This window comes from Hypanus sabinus, chromosome 12, assembly GCF_030144855.1.
Source record: "Hypanus sabinus isolate sHypSab1 chromosome 12, sHypSab1.hap1, whole genome shotgun sequence".
NCBI lineage: Eukaryota > Metazoa > Chordata > Chondrichthyes > Myliobatiformes > Dasyatidae > Hypanus > Hypanus sabinus.
The window spans coordinates 71,518,198-71,535,200 of record NC_082717.1 but is presented as its reverse complement, the minus strand read 5'-3'; the positions used below and the strand labels follow the sequence as shown (position 1 = coordinate 71,535,200).

The 17,003-nt window shown below is 37.5% G+C and overlaps 1 protein-coding gene across 4 annotated transcripts in view; it reads left to right on the top strand.

Moving 5' to 3' along the window:
- Window positions 1-17,003, top strand: part of LOC132403001 (ADP-ribose glycohydrolase MACROD1-like) — a 1,163,451-nt gene that overhangs the window by 87,243 nt on the left and 1,059,205 nt on the right. For all 4 annotated transcript variants that reach the window (XM_059986201.1, XM_059986200.1, XM_059986202.1 and 1 more), the window contains one exon: window positions 3,907-4,017. In XM_059986201.1, the coding sequence (XP_059842184.1) occupies window positions 3,907-4,017 (111 nt within the window). The remainder of the gene's footprint in view (window positions 1-3,906; window positions 4,018-17,003) is intronic.

Genomic DNA, 17,003 nt, shown 5'->3' with positions numbered 1-17,003 from the left:
GGGATAAGTTCATTAACTTCACATGCTGGTTCATTGAAATGTTCCCACAGCCAATGGACTCACCTTCAAGGACTCTTCATCTCATTTTCTCAATGTCTGTTGTTTATTTATTTATTAGTATTAATTCTTTCTTTTTGTTTTTGCACAGTTTGTTGTCTTTTGCATACTGGTTGAACGCCCAAGCTGGTGTGGTCTTTCATTGATTCTGTAATGTTTATTATTTCAGAGATTTATTGAGTATGACCACAAGAAAATGAATCTCGGGGTTGTATATGCTGCATGTATGTACTTTAATAATAAATTTAGCTTGAACTTTGAACTTTTCCCTCAAAGCAGACAAGTAGCAGAAGTGCATCTGTTGTTTGTCCTTGACAGAATCAAAGTCAGCAATGTGATGATCATGGGTAAATTTGATGGCTAATGTATGCTTTCATCTGCACTCTGTGAAACTCTGGATACCAAAGCAATACATTACCCCAAACTAACGTTCATCGATGACTTCTGTAATAGCTGCAAAAGACGGATGCAGCATTATGTATCAATTAACCAAAGCATGAAGCTCCTATTGAGCATGCAGTGCTGTCCTTATCAAGCTCCATGAATGTAATAGACCTCAAGTCCATCTATAGTTATAAAGTTGTATTTGAAAAATTCCACTGTGATAATGTCATGAGCTTCTGGATTGATCAGTTCTGGATGGAATTATTGGCTTCTGTAGCAGGTGATTTAAAATCAATCATTTTAGAACTTGACCTGACCCTTCTCTCACAATGGGAGCTTTTGAGGTAAAGTTCCAGTTTATATCTCTGCTTCAGTTTCATTTATCAACTACATCACTGTATTTGTTTTATTTATCTGAAAGAAAATTGTGTGTGTTTGATGTGGAAGAAGACAAATGACCTTACACAAAGTGATATGTTGCTGATTATGAGTTGGAGTGATGGTTAAAATCAATGGAAAGGACAGTAGGGCTTATGATGATACTTGCCAAGTTTTCAAGGGACTCTGGAACACAGAGGATCCATTTCTCAAACCATCACGTTGTGGGGTAGACTTTGTCTTCTCTACTTGGTGAGAATCTGGTAGATTAAATAGCCCATACTTTATAGAAGTTCTCTGACTTTCAAATAAATTAGACTAAAATCAAACAGATTCTATCATGCATGAGCCTGCTAAAATACTGTCCAGTGACTACTTGCTCCAACTTTTTGATGGCAAGTGTGCAGTTCTAAGTATTGTATCAATATTATTGGGGAAGTAAAATATTTATGATTAGGTTGTGACATTATTTTAGAATAACCCAATAAATTTATGGTGTTCTGTTCACACACTTTAAAATGTCCTAATTAAAATCTGTATTTAAAATGGATTGTTTTCTCAAAGTATACCACTAGATGGCAAACAATGCAATGCTGATATTAAAAGAATAACATGAATATCATGTTGCAAACAGTAGCTTAGTGAAACATGGTAATTTACAAAGGCCATGATTTGAGATGGTTTATCTAACTATTTGAGTATAGTTTTTGCTTAAATTATTTAAAAAAAAGGCATCAACAAAATTTCAAATGATTTCTTGCCTTAAGCAGTGAGCCTTCTTGGGAAAGCACAAGAGCCATGTTTGAACTTTGCTATCTATAGGAATGTTTCCTCAAGAAATAAGAATTATTTTACGCATACCAGTTCAGTCAATGAGTTATGATGTAACTGACTGACAATTAAATAGTTCTAAAGAAAAACTTATCTAGCTGTTAATGATATAGGCCTTTCACAATTTCATAACAGGCTTTGTTTTCGACCTTTTCCCAGACCTACATGTTTTCCTGTGATTTCCATAGTTAATGCGTGCCCCTAACTTGCATCCCACTGGCATTACTTCCTTCATAAGTCTCCTAAACTGCTCTGCTTTGCTTGTTTTCTTCCTGAAAAATAACTTGTAAATTTTTTCATGTTGCTTTGTTGTGCTCAGTGTTTAAATATTTGATAATGAAGGACTTAAGCATATTTATCTAAGTCGAAGGAAGTGCACAAACACAAAAGCAATCTTTCCTCAAGTAATTGGTCTTCAGGTCAGATGTCTTGGCAGCCCATATTCCTATAAACACAGTTAACAGAAGAGATCTGTATTGCTGAGAAGCAAACTGGGACAGCTAGAACAAGGAGATGTGGCTCTACATTCTGATCAGGAACTGAGTCATAAATGTTTCTACAACAATTATTAGCTTGCATCTCATAAATGAATTAAAAATAAACATAAATAGCCTTGATCACTAAGTTGTCATTAGATGACATCATCTGTAGCTTTTACTATCTATAAAGCAGTAGGGGATGAATTGAGATAAGATACTAAGGTATAAAGTAATTTAATATTGTGGAATCAAATTAATTAAATGCAAAAGAGAAGTTGAGTTTAACTTATTCAGAGGTTGTTGCTACGATTTGGAGGTACATACGATGAACAAAAGAATGTATTTCAGAAGTGTAACAGAAAACTTTAGATCAGATCCAATGAGATCTGCAGTTCTCTAGCATTATGTGTTGAATGTGTTGACAGTTGTCTCAGATGTGGAAGTTTCTGTTAAATTTGAGCAGTAAGAGAATAACTGATGAGAAAGTGAGTATTTAGTGTGGGGTTGAGTGCAGAGCCATTGACATTAAGAGGAATTTGCTTTGTATTACAAGAAGCGTAAAGGATATTACTGAATAATAGAAAGATTTTACAGATATTTGCTTCAAGGCATAGAGGGGATTAATTCATTGAGGCTTAGTTTGCTGCTGAATGATCATTTCACACAATATGATTATCCTGGAGGTTGAAATACTCCAACTAAAATTGGAAACAAAAGTAAATGTTAGATATAGGTGGGCAATGAGAGGGAAAAAGTTTATGAAAGCTGGTCTCTCCATGCCCCCACCCTTGCACAACCCCCCTCCCCTGACCTCCAGCTTGCTTGCCCCACCAAATGTACTCAAAGGCAACATGAATCAGACCTACATTTGGAGTACTATATCCAACTTCAGTCTTATTTAAGGAAGAGTGGAAAGGTTGGATAGGCTTGACTTAGATCCATTGGATTTATAAGCTTAACAGCTAACTTGATTCCAAGATGTCTTTACAAGATGAAAATGGAGAGAATGTTTCCTTTTGTGCGAGAATCTAGAATTATGAGACACCTTTAAAAATTAAAATGTTACCCATTTAAAACAGTTGAGTCAATATTTTTTCTCTTAGGGTGATGTGAGTCTTCAAAGTTTTTTTCCCCCAATGTCAGTGGAAATAGAATACATCGGTTAATTGGTCCGTTGGTTAATCAGGGCAGCCCCATATTTGTGACAATTCTTAAAGAGCAAAATCTAATCAAGAAGATAGCTGAGATTCCCTTTGTTCATTTGGGACACTATCCTGTTTAATTGGGACAGGAGACTTGCTGAAAAGTTTTTAACTACTGTGTCAGTCATGTGAACTTGTGTGGCTATTAGACACTACCCTATGCATGAACAGTTTTTAAATAAAGTCAGTTGCGTGTGGTTGTGCTCAAAAACCAGTGTGATTGTCACTACATATGTGAACAAAAGCAGTAAAACAATTTGGAATAGCATAGGTGAAGTCATTGAATATATTTCAGGGAAAGATTGACATTCTGTCCATCTTCTCTGTGCCACTCTTTACAGTTTCCATCAGTTTCTTCTCATTTGATCTCCCTCATGCCAGCCTTTAATTTTTCTAATGTCTTATTAGTCTAATTTTGAAAGTACCTCATTTATTTGCCTTAACTGCTGATGTGGCCATCAATTTCATTGCAACTAGTAAATGTTCATTGCTTCCACAATTTCTTTCTCTGTTTGTGGTGTTCTTGTGAAGCGGTGGGAAAAGTGCTGATGAATTTGTTTGATTTCATTTTATAGGTGAAGAACAGGAAGAGGTTTCTGCTCAAAAAGACTCCAAGCTGAGCGATACCATTTCACTGTATCGAGGTGATATAACAAAGCTTAAAATTGATGCAGTAGTAAATGCAGGTTGGTATTTTCAACAAAACCTAATGGGCCCTTGGTGGGTAAAATATTGTTATAGGTTAGTTATATCACACTTCTGTAGCAAACCTCTCTGCTTACAGAACCTTTCAATGCATTTCCAAAAACAATAGGTTTTTTTTTTGTTTTTGCATAAATGAATGCAAATGCTGAATATCTGAAATTGAGCACAACATTCCTGAAATATTCACCAGGTTAGATACCATCTGCTGAATATTATGAGAATTTTCTGTTTAATTTCATATTTTCTTGGTGCAAAAGATCACATTTATTATTACATACTTTGATTTGTATGCACTCAAGCTGAGATACTAACATTTAAGGAAATACAGCAATTTCTTAAAAACCTTTGTGATATGATGAGTGTATACCTTTAAGAGACCTGCAAAAGATGTTTGAATTACAAATGAATTTGATGCAGATTATCGGGGGTAACTCACCTATTAATTTCTGTTTTGTCTTCAACTGCTTTAAATATGCAATACAGTCCATAATTTGCATTAATGGAAACTCTTACCTTGTGCAGATCTCTCAGGGCCATATATGCTGAAATTTCTCACTGTAGGCTGTGACTGTTACAATTTTACACATAATTGCTGGACTTCATGAGGAGTAGAGTACAATAAGACACCATGTAATGTTTAAGAAATAATATAGAATCTATCTTCTGTTCTGTACCATTCAGTTAACTTAGAAGTACTTTGGAGATTTTTCAAGCAAGTTGCTCGAAGGAACATTTGTTTTTAAAGCTGCTTTCTTGCCATCTTAATTGACATGCATTCTGACTAGCATATCTTCAACTGTTCTCATTTTGGTGTTCTCATATTCATAGTGTGTATTGATGAGGATGTTTGCATCAATTTGAATGGCAACAGATTGCTTAATCAAAAGTCTGCAAGAAAAGGCCAAACATGTTTGAACTGGTGTCACAGTAAGATAAGAGGGTGAAAATTGATGTTCAGATGTGTAATTTTTTTTGATCAGTCTGCTCCCGAATGAGTATTTGTTCCTTGCATATTACCATGCATAATCATCCACTTATTTAAATAGAGGAAGAAAAGTTACTATTGCTGGAAAAGTTGAAAACCAGTTGTCATAGATATAAAGTGCCTGGCAAAGGAAACAATATGAAGAAAGTTGATCTTTATAAATACCATGTCATTGTTAGCTGGAACTTATTGTCATGATGAGTAATGGAATTGTATGCAGTTCTAGCTTTCAAAAAGGAAGCAAATATGCACTTGAAGGAAAGCATTTTCAGGGCTCTGGGGAAAATGGTAGGAATGGGGCCAAGAAGGTGGTATGGGCTGTAACATGTCTATTGTTGTATAGTTTGTAATGGAGCCAGATAAATGGGTAAAAGTAGGGGTTGATTAAATAGAGCTGTGATTATGTTGGTGCTGATAATCTGATTTACAAAACACCAGCAGGAAATAGAAAGAACCTAAAGAAAAGTAGATATTAACTTGTCTTGCTTGTACCTTAAGAGTCTGTTGTTTTATTAATGCCAATGAAAATACAGATATTCAGAATGACTCATGTTTTATCTAGTCAGACTGTCTGTGCTGTTCACAGTTGTTCACCTTCCCCCATTTCCTTATTTTTCTTTGGTGCTGTGAGTTATGTGATGCTTACCTTTCTGGTGTTTGTATTTGCAGGAGGAGCTTGTAGTGGTTAAAGTTGTGTTTAGTTTGTCTTGATCCACCCTATGAACTTGCATGAAATAAGATTTTACCTGAACTCCAAAGGGTTGGAATAACCTTTTCACAAATATTGAAAAATTGTTTTTCCTCATTTTACACAGTACCGATTGTATGAATGGTATTCGAAAGCCTGTGAATTTAGAAAAAAGGTAATCTTGCAGCTTTAATGTTAACACCAGTAGATGACACTGAAATGGCTAACAGATATGCAGTAAAGAAGCAACCAAGTATCTTCTTGCACCACAATGCGTGTTTCTCATTGAATGTTTCTAATTGAATTTCTCAAAGAATGTTTCTCATTCTTATCTTGACTCATTTCTTAAGCTGGAAACTCACTTCAGGATTTCTCCAGAGTTCAAGTTCAAGTTTATTGTTATCTGACTGTACATATATACAACCAAACAAAACAACGTATCTCTGGATCACACTGCACCCACAATACATATATCACACACAACACATAAAACAAAATATTACCACAAATAAGTTAATAAAATATAATTTAATTCAATCAGTCTCATCATGATGCTTCTGTACCTCCTTCCTGATGGCAGTGGGTCAAAGAGATGGTGGTAGGGATCCTCAACAATGTTTCGGCGATACTTGTTTCTATTAACTTGTTGTTCGATACCTTGCAGCTACCTTACCACACAATGATGCAGACAGACAGGATGGTGCTCTTACAGAAAGTTTTTAGATTGGGGATAGAGTGCCTTTTACGCCTTAATCTCCTCAAAAAGTGCAGATGCTGCTGTGCCTTCTTTACTAATGAGGAGGTAATGTGGGTATAAACCCTATTTATTATAAATAAGGGAAGTATGAATTATGTGATAAACTCCTTATTTTGTCTGAAAGGGTACAAGAAGCTCAGTGCCAATCTGAGACAAAATACACTGCTTAATTTGCAGTTCATCCACTTACTTAAACATTCACTCTTCACACCAGAATGGCAGCCATGTGTATCATCTGTAAGGTGCACTACACTAATGTGCGAAAGGATTTACCACCTAAAAGGAAAAAGACAGCAAGTAAATGGAATCAGCACTGCTTGTGAGCTTCCTTTAGAGTCATATAGCTCCCTGCCTTGGCAACACACAGTCTTTTTTCCATGGATGCTGCCCAGCCTGCTGAGTTCCTTCAGCATTTTGTGTGTGTTGTTTGGATTTCCAGCATCTGCAGATTTTCTCTTGTTCCTGACTTGGCATCTTGGGCTAAGTTCTGCAGCTCCCTGTCAAACCAGATTGAATGTATAGTTACAAGACTGTATCCATACAAGACTGGATTGCAATGAATGAAGATGGTTGCCCAGCAAAACCAGTTTATTGTTTTTTAGGGGTGGGCATTAAATGTTGGCTTTCTCAAAGCTGTCTGCATCCCATGAAAGAGATTTGAAAAGCTCTTCTCTTCCAACCAAGTCAAAGTTGATGGTGCAATGAAAAACTTGTTGGCAGCAGCATCACAGGCACAGAACATCATGTAAACAACATTCACAGAAAATCATAAACACAAATTAAACTTTTTTTTTAACAAGAAAACAAAATCAGAACAAAAAGAAACAGTTTACTCTCAAGCAAAGTGGCCAAAATTTTCACAGTGTTACACATACATAATATTTGAAATAACCCTTTCCAAATGTTGACTGGAAAACAGACACTTCAGTGTCCTAACTGGAAATTGTGTGTTTGACTGGAATAGTAAATCACAAGCACAATTATCTCATGATGGACCAGAAGGAAAGCACTGGTGACCAAGGGTAGGTTGCTTTTAAATTCACTGGATTTCCAGTCCCCAGTGACTGAGGTACAGCATACAGCTGAAAAGGATCTTCATACTAAGGAAACCTAAAATCAAACCAGCTTGTGTTTCTAGTTGTGAAATTGGACCATAAGCTCACATGTGATTCCAACCAGTGAGTGAATAGTTTGAAAGATAGGGAACATAAGGCAAGATCTCATTGGTGATCCCAACCCCAGACATTCTCCTTTGAGTGCAAGAATTGAGTCAATGTCAGGAGTTTTAACCTCGGTCCCCAAAAGTGCAACATTTCTCTGACTTCCTCTGTCTGCCACCGCATTCTGATGTTAAGTATTGAGAATGGGCTTGGAAACATCTACTATAAAGTAGTAGTCTGTGTAAGTTTCCTACACCTCATCATGAAGTAATGATACAGTTTTAATTCTCCCCAATACTTGGCTTCTCTTCTTGGCACTGACAATCAATCTGCCCCACAATCACTGAGCACTGCTCAACTGATTGGCATCCAGACTGTCAGCAAAGTGGCATATTGATGATTGAATGCCATCTGTTCAACTGAGTTCTATCTTCAAACCCTTCTCTCCCTACATAGCTAAAGAATTATCTAATTGAAATTAACCTTCCTTTTCTCCTCTTCCTGTCTTTCTCCTTCATCCCTTAATCTTTTGTACTTTCTCCTCTCTCCTCTGTTATTCAACTGCTAGTCTACTTGTGCTTAATTTAGCCCCAAATAATTCATTGCTGCATTATCTTTTCCAGTCCTCTTTTTCTGCCTCATCATTTTCTTGGCTCTCCTTGCTGCCACATTGCGCTTTCCCCTTTTTTGTTTCCCTACTTTGTCCATTTGACATCTCAGTCTCTAAGCATATTTGATCGAAGTACTGCCTCACTTACACTAGGAGATTCCATAGTCAGGATTAGAGGCAAGGTTCTGTGGGCATGATAGAGACACCTGGATGGTATGTTGCCTCCCTGGTGCCAGGATTAGGGATCTCAGATCGGATCCATGGCATTCTCAAGAGTGAAGGTGAGCAGCCAGAAGTCTAGGTACATATTGGCACCAATGACATGCAGTAGGTAGACAAGCAGAAGAAGGCCTGAAGAGGGATTTTAGGAAGCTAGGTAGACAGCTGAGAAACAGACCTTCAGGGTAGTAATCTCTGATTGCTGCCTCTACCATGTGCCAGTGAGGGTAGGAACAGGATGATTTGGCAAGTGAATGTGTGTCTGAGGATCTGGTGCAGGGGTTCAGATTTATAGATCATTGGGATCTCTTCTGCAGAAGGTACGACCTGTACAAAAGGGGCAGGTTACACCTGAACCAGAGAGTGGTCCAATATCCTTGCGGGCAGGTTGGCTAGAGTTGTTCAGGAATGGGAAACAGTGTGATACTGCCGAAGCTGAGGCTGTTGGTTTACAAACAGAGGCAATGTGCAGTGGGGAGAGGCTGCTGATAGGTGAAAATTGCAGTCAACAGGATGATTTGCAACATAAAAGGTGGACAAAATCGTAAAGGGTGAATACAGGACTGAAGGTGTTATATTTTAATGTGTACAATATTTATAATAAGGTAGATGAACTTGTAGCACAGTTATAGATTGGCATATATGATGTTGTAGGCATCAATGAATCGTGACTGAAAGAAGATTATAACAGAGCTTAATGTACAAGTATTGAAAAGACAGGCAGGAAGGCAGAGGGGGTGGCATTTCTCTGTTGGTAAAAATTGAAATCAAATCATTAGGAAGAGGTGACAAAAGGTCAGAAGGTTTTGAAACATTGTGCATAGAGCTAAAGAACTTCAGGGATGAAAAGACCCTGGTGGGAGTTGCATACTGAGCCCCCAAACAGTAGGAAGGATGTGGTCTACGAATGACAACGGGAGCTAGAAAATACATGACAAAAGGGCCATGTTACAATAGTCGTGGGGGATGTAGTCATTATGTAGGTAGATTGGGAAAATCAGTTTGATGCTGGATTCCAAGAGGGGAGATCTTCCAGAATGCCTACAAGGTGACTTCTTAGAGCAGCTCGTGGTTGAGCCCACCAGGGGATCAGCTATTCTGGATTGGGTGTTGCGCAGTGATTCGGAATTGATCAGAGAGCTTATGGTAAAAGAACCATTAGGGGTAAGTGATCGTAATATGATCATATTCACCCTGAAACATGAGAAGGAGAAGCAGAAGCTGAAGTCAGATGTATCAGTATTACAGTGGAGTAAAAGGGAATTACAGAGACATGAGAGAGGAGTTGGCCAGAATTGATTGGAAAAGAACACTGGCAGGGATGATGGTAGAGTAGCAATGTCTGGAATTTCTGCAAGCAATTGGAAGGGACAGGATATATCCTTACCAAAGAGGAAGAAGTATTCTAAAGGCAAGTTGACACAACTGTGGCTAATAAGAGAAGTCAAAGCCTATATAAAAGCCAAAGAAAGGGCAAATAAATAGAGCAAAAATTAGTGAGAAGTTAGCAGATTGGGAAGCTTTTGAAAACCAAAAGAAAGCAACTAAAAAAAGTTATTGGGAAGGTAAAGATGGAATCCGAAAGTAAGCTAGTTAATATTATTAAAGAGGATACCAAAAGTTTCTTCAGATACATAAAGCATAAAAGAGGATGTGCTGAAACTGGAGAGATTTCAAAGGAGATTCATGAAAATGATTCCAGGATTGAATGTCTTGTCATATGAAAGAGCCTTTGATGGCTTTGGGCCTGCATTCATTGGAATTCAGGAGAATGTGGGGTGACCTCAATGAAACCTATCGAATGGTGAAAGGCCTTGATTGAGTGGATGTGGAGAGGATGTTTCATATGGTGGGAGAGTCTAAGACCAGAGGACTCAGCTTCAGAGTAGAGGGGTGTCCTTTCAGAATGGAGATGAGGAATTTCTTGAGCCAGAGAGTGATGAATTTGTGGAATTCTTTGCCACAGGCAGCTATGGAAACCAAGTCTTCATGTATATTTAAGACAGAGATTGAAAGATTCTTGATTGGTCAGGGCAGGAAGGGATATGGGAGAAGGCATGAGGTTGGGCTGAGAGGAAAATTGAATCAGCCATGATGAAATGGTGGAGCAGACCTGATAGGCCAAATAGCCTAATTCTGCTCCTATATCTGATGGTTTTATGGTCTTATTTCCAGAGTATGGCCAGATTTATAAATTAGCAATTTGTCATATCAAGAATTTTTATATTTTGCATCTCTATCATTATGCTTTTATAAGATGAGATCCAATTTTCGAATACACCCAGATTCTCCCCCCTATATTTGAGTCTGCACATTAACCTTTCAGAATGTGTGACCAACTGGCTTTTGAAAGTTCCAGTAATAATCTGATTTGGACACATGCTCACATCATATCCAAATAGTTATATATAGATGCGGAAATTCTCATTTCTGGTCTGACTTTATTTTTCCTATTACTTCAAAATATGACATCTAGTTGCTATTTCTATGTATGTTTATCAAACTAGCCTTAATTTGAAATCTTGATCCTTAATTGTCTTTTCAGAGTGCGTACAGATAACCGCAAAAGAAAATGCTCATTGTCCTCTTTGTTTATTGTAGCTGAGTTTCTGAGAAGAGATGTATGCTCTGTGCTCTCCTGGCTGTGGTCTGCTTTCCTCCATGTCCTCCTTCACATAGTTTAACAGTAATTAATCACGTGGACAAGGATGTAGAGGACAGCAAGATATGAGAGAGGCATGTTGTTATTATGTGGCACATTGATAACTAGTGATAGTCTCTTAAAATTAAGTTCCCATTGAGAGAGCCAAGAGAAGAGATTGCTGGGGCCTTGACAGAGTTCTTTATATCCTTCCTAGTCATAGGTAATGTCCCTGTTTAAGGAAGACAGTGGGGACAACCAGAAAATTATGGTGAGCCATATACCAGGGGTTGGGAAATTATTGAAGTAATACTTAGGATTAGGACCTACTGCCATCTTTAAAAGCAGAGACTTACTAGGGATAGTCAGCATAGCTTTGTGCTGGGAGGTAAAGTTTGCAAACTTGATTGATTGAGGTGCCGTAAAGTTTTTGACAAGGTTCTTCATGGTAGACTGATGCAGAAGATTAAACACATGGGATCAATGGGGAATTAGTAGGTTGGATTCAAAATTGTCTCAGCCAGAGAAGACATGGAGTATGATGGAACACTGTTAATCTGGCTGGAGGACTATGACCAATGGTATTACAGAAGGATTGGTGCTGGAGTTTGTGATGATTAGCAAGTTTGCAAGTGACACAAAAATTAATGGAGTTGTGGATAGTGAGGAAAGTTATCAAAGAAAAAAGCAGGATGTAGACCAGCTGGAAAAGTGGTCAGTGAAATGTTGTTTATAGCTTAATCCAGACAAGTGTGAAATGTTGCATTTTGGGAGGTCAAATGAAAAAGGAGTGTACTTAGAAAATGGCAGGACCCCTAAGAGCATTGAAGTAAAGAAGGATCTTGGAGTGCAAGTTTGTAGTTCCCTAAAATAAGGTGCAGATGATATTCTCCAGGATGTTGCTTGAATTAGAGAATGTTAGCTATCAGGAGAGGTTAGACAAACTTGATTTGTTATCTGTGGACCATTGGTGTCTGAGAAATGGCCAGATTGAAGTATATAAAATTGTGGGAGGCAGAGATGGTATAGATAGAATCTTTTAATGGAAATGTTAAATGGGAGGGGGTTTAGTTTTAAGGAAATTTGTGATGCAAGTTTAGTTTTTACAGGGAGATTTGTAGTTGCCTGGAATGCACTACCAAGGAAGATGGTACACATCAATGTTTATAATGCATTTAGACAGGCCTATGAATAGGCAAGGAATGAGGAATTTTGACTCTGTGTAGGATTAGTTTAAATTGGTATAATGGTCAGCACAAACATTGCGGAGTGAAGAGTCTGTTCCTGTGGTAATACTGTTTTATATTCTATGATTATCACGGCCAAGAAAAAAAGTTGAAGCTGGGCTATCAGAAAATAATACACCATGGTTCCTATATTTAATATTGCAGTATGGTGTCTATCTTGTTAGTGGATGTAGTATGATGGGCTATAAGTGATTGAATTCTAACATTCAGTTGTATTTATTACATATTGAAAACTCTTCAGTGAAATTGTTTTTGGAGATGTTTCTTGTTTCAAGCACAGTCAACAAATTGAATACCTTTCTGGCCCATATTAAATTGTTAAGTATTTGAGGCAAAAGGTGAAAAATAACCATAATCAATAAGATTATTGAAGATATTTGAAGCCACTTTGATTAACCTGAAATTCAATTCAATTTCCAGTGTTCATTATTGCATACCATAAGACCGCAAGATATAGGAGCAGAATTAGTCCCATCGAATCTGCTGCGCCATTTCATGGTAATCCATTTTCTCTCACAGCCTCAGTCTCCTGCCTTCTCCCAGTATCCCTTCCTGCCCTGACTAACCAAGAATCTATCAACCTGCGCCTTAAATATACATAAAGACTTGGCCTCCTCAGCTGCCTGTGGCAAATTCCACAGATTCACCACTCTCTAGCTAAAGGAATTCCTCTTCATCTCCATTCTAAAAGGATGTCCCTCTATTCTGAGGCTGTGTCCTCTGGTCTTAGATTTCCTACACCAGAGGAAACATCCTTTCCACATCCACTCTGTCGAGGCCTTTCACTATTTGATAGGTTTCAATGAGGTCACCTTCTCCTTTACCCTGACCTGTTTAAAAAGAAAGCAGTCTTTATTAATTTTGATTAACAATGTAATCGATGTATTTTAGATTGAGTTAGTTTTGAGAAATGTGATGTGAAAGCATTAAACTTATGTCTTCCTTATTACTACTGGCTGTAATTTCCAGTGTTTTAAACATTCAAAACAATATTTGAACTGACAGTCAGTTGATTGGCACCTTAAAGAAGAAAGTTTAATGTTTCAATGTAGCTATTCATTTGTATGTTGCCTGAACAACTTGACTCTTGTGATAGCTGACACGAGGAAATCTGCAGATGCTGGAAATTCAAACAACAACACACACAAAGTGCTGGTGGAACACAGCAGGCCAGGCAGCATCTATAGGGACAAGCGCTGTTGACGTTTCGGGCCGAGACCCTTGGTCAGATTTAGCTGGTTTTGTTTGGAAAAGTTTTGTGCCATCTGCAAAAATATAGACAGATACTTTATTGATCCCAAAAGAAATTACAGTGTCACAGTAGCACTATAAGTGCACAAATATTAGAAGCAAAGAAAGAATAAAAATCAAATTACCTCAAACTGTCTAATAAGAGGGCGTCATGACTTCCCCACTCTCGGTTGACTCATTATAGAACCTAATGACTGAGGGTAAGAGTGACCTCATGTAGCGCTCTTTGGAGCAGTGCAGTTGTCTTAGTCTTTTACTAAAAGAGTTGAACTGTTAGGCCAAGGTGGCATGCTGAGTCTGAGGAACATTGTCCAGCATTGCCAGGATTTTCTGCAGGGTCTACCACAGCCTCCTTTAATATAGGTCATTAAAAACAATGGCCTCAGCACTGATATTTGGAGAATGCCATTATTCACCTTAATCCAGTTCCTTATTTTTCTTTGGTGCTGTGTGTTGTTTGTTATGTGATACCTTACCTTTCCAGTGACAAACTTTTATTGTACATGAAACTTTCTATCCTAAATACAAAAAAATCAAAGTAGCAATCATCTGTGTTTGCTGAAGTATATTAGTTGTTATTTTTCTTCAATCTGCCATTCAGCAGCTCATTATAATGAGATACACGCATGGTTGTGAATACATCACTGTTCTGTAAGGTTGTAATCAATCCTGGAAGTCGATGTGTATCTTACTGTTAATGAACAGGTGCAGTGAGGATGAATTCTAATGTGATAGAGCTCTGATAGCTCATCAAGTAATTCCATTGATCACTAATCCATTTTTTCTGGCAGCACAATTAATCACTGAGTTTGGATTTTACATCTTTGAATGCAGGAGCTGCAAATTAATTCAGACATATGACCAATTAAATAAAGGTTTTGCAATTCAGGTTTGGAGGTCCTTCAGTCAGACGTTAGTTTGTTTTACATTACTGAGCATTCCAGTAGTTTTTACTGCCCTGCAGTTCTGATTGCTGTTGTCTTTTGCAGAAACATTGAGTAACCATTATGGTTAACTCAAGATAAAATGGTAAGGTGAACATAACAAATACCCTTTTGTTTGCTAGGTAGTTATGTTGAGTACTGCTTTAGTTACATCTTAATAGGTAACAGTGTCATAGAATATTATGCCATTTTAAAAACAGAAACATCATGCAGTCTGTTTGTTGTGATATTTTTATCTTATCCCATTTGACTGTATACACCCCATAGCTTTGAATAATTATTATTTTAGTCTACCTAATTATTTATTTTTCCTTTTAAAAATGTACAAAGACTATTTCTTTGACATTAGGCCTGTGAAGATTATGGAATTGGATTAACTTCACATGGCAGGTTTGAATGATGTCCCTTTGCAAGTTCTTGACACTTGAGCAAACTGGTTGAAATTTCATGACTGTTTTATAGACAGGTTGATGGCAGTATTAGAATGATATCTCTCCCTCTCTCTCTCCCTCTCTCCCTCCCTCCCTCCCCCCTTCCCTCCCCCTCCCCCACCCTCTTCCCCTCCCTCTCTCTGGTTTGTCAGTTGAGAAGTACAATATAAAGCTAAGAAAGTGTTTGACACAAGTCGAGTGCGTTAGTACGAGGCTAACAGAGATGTTTTCCAGGGTGAAAATAAATGATCGGATGCAACTATCTTGAGGAACAAGGAAATTATAAATGTATTCTAGCCAATATGTATGTGACAATCTACACATCAAGCAAATTATCTGGCAATTTGTTTTTGGGAACTACCTGTTTGCAAATGGGCAGACATGTTTTATAATTGCTCTTGAATTATATAATTAGCCTCAGATGATCATGCATTGAAAGATTCCAAATGAAGTTGAAATAAAATATTTTTCACGCTTGTTTTACGAGGACATCATTGGGTATTACTCACTGGAGATAAAACAGATCTTTAGAAGTTAATTGTTTTATTTTCCAGAAACCATTCAAGCAATGTCTTAAAGAGAAAATGAAAGCTAAGGCTTACTTTGTGAGTGACAGAAGCACATGAATACACAAAAGCATAACTTTGAATTTATTATCCGGGTGAAGGCCTCATACGACATTAAATGCAATAGATAATTGCTCATTATATATTTTTACAGCAAAACTTGGAGGAAGTATTTTGGATAAAACCACATTCCTTTAAATGAATACATGTATTTGACAATAGATAAGTATTTGCTGCTAATTATGGTTAAGAGTTACCTCGGTGCACTCTGTGGTTGACTAAATTTAATAGAGGCAAAATCTTTTGGTTGAAATGTCAAGGCCTTGACAGCTCTATGAGAACAAAGCAAGTGTATTATCTTGGGTATCCTGGAAGCACCTACCTGTGAATGGGAATTTTGGTCATCATGGACCAGTTAGCCTGTATTTATTATTCTGTGGCTAATTCAGTGGTGAGGTTAATCATATATTCAGTTTTGGTGTGCATATTATTAAAAACATATTGAGCTGCTCAAAAATATGCATGTTTTATCTGGCTGATTCCAGAACTTGGATCTTCTTTTTCAGCAAATTTGACCATTTTCCAGAAAAGGAGATGTTTAAGTTATGAAAAGTTGGACAAACAGAGGGACAATGATACTTAAGGGAAAATGTGTGCAACACACACAAAATGTGACCCTGACGAACGGTCTCGGCCCGAAACGTCGACTGTACTTCTTCCCATAGATGCTGCCTGGCCTGCTGCGTTCCACCAGCATTTTTGTGTGTGTTGCTTGGATTTCCAGCATCTGCAGATTTCCTCGTGTTTGTGTTTTTAAAAATATGTACAACATGGCTTTGATAGGTAACCAATACTGTAAAAATGAGGATGTAACTATGTAGGTTACTTTGATTTTATCAGTGGTTTTCTTTAAGCTTTCCACTGCATGCTTATAATTCATGACTCCTGAAAGTGTACTTACTACTCCCAAGAGTCCTTAGGGTCTTGTGTTTGCATGGCATTGTGGACACTGACCTCTAGGTGGCAATGTTCAGTTGCTAGCCAGATTTTATGAAAAAAATTCACCAGGCTGGAATTTACTGGAAAATAGGAAAGGTAATGAATGCGCCTTGCTGCTAATTATGGTCAGCAGCTTCGTAGTGAAACATGAATATCTTCAAGCTGTAATTTGCATTGGACTGTTGATGCGTTTGCTTTGAGAAATGGCATCTTGTCCTTGACTTCGCTTTTGTTTAATTCTTTGTATTTGTCTGTTAATTTTGTGACAGGAAGTTAACACTTTCTACTTTAAGTGCAAATATACAAACTTTTAAAAAAGAGTTTTGTATCTGCTGCCCATCAACTTCTATTGCATCAAAATTCAGCAACCATGAGTATAGGGTCGTATTCATTATAGTTCTTTACTGTGCATCACTATTGCTCACCCTTTTAAGCAAATGTTTCCTGAGCTAAAGGAGGAATTTGTGAA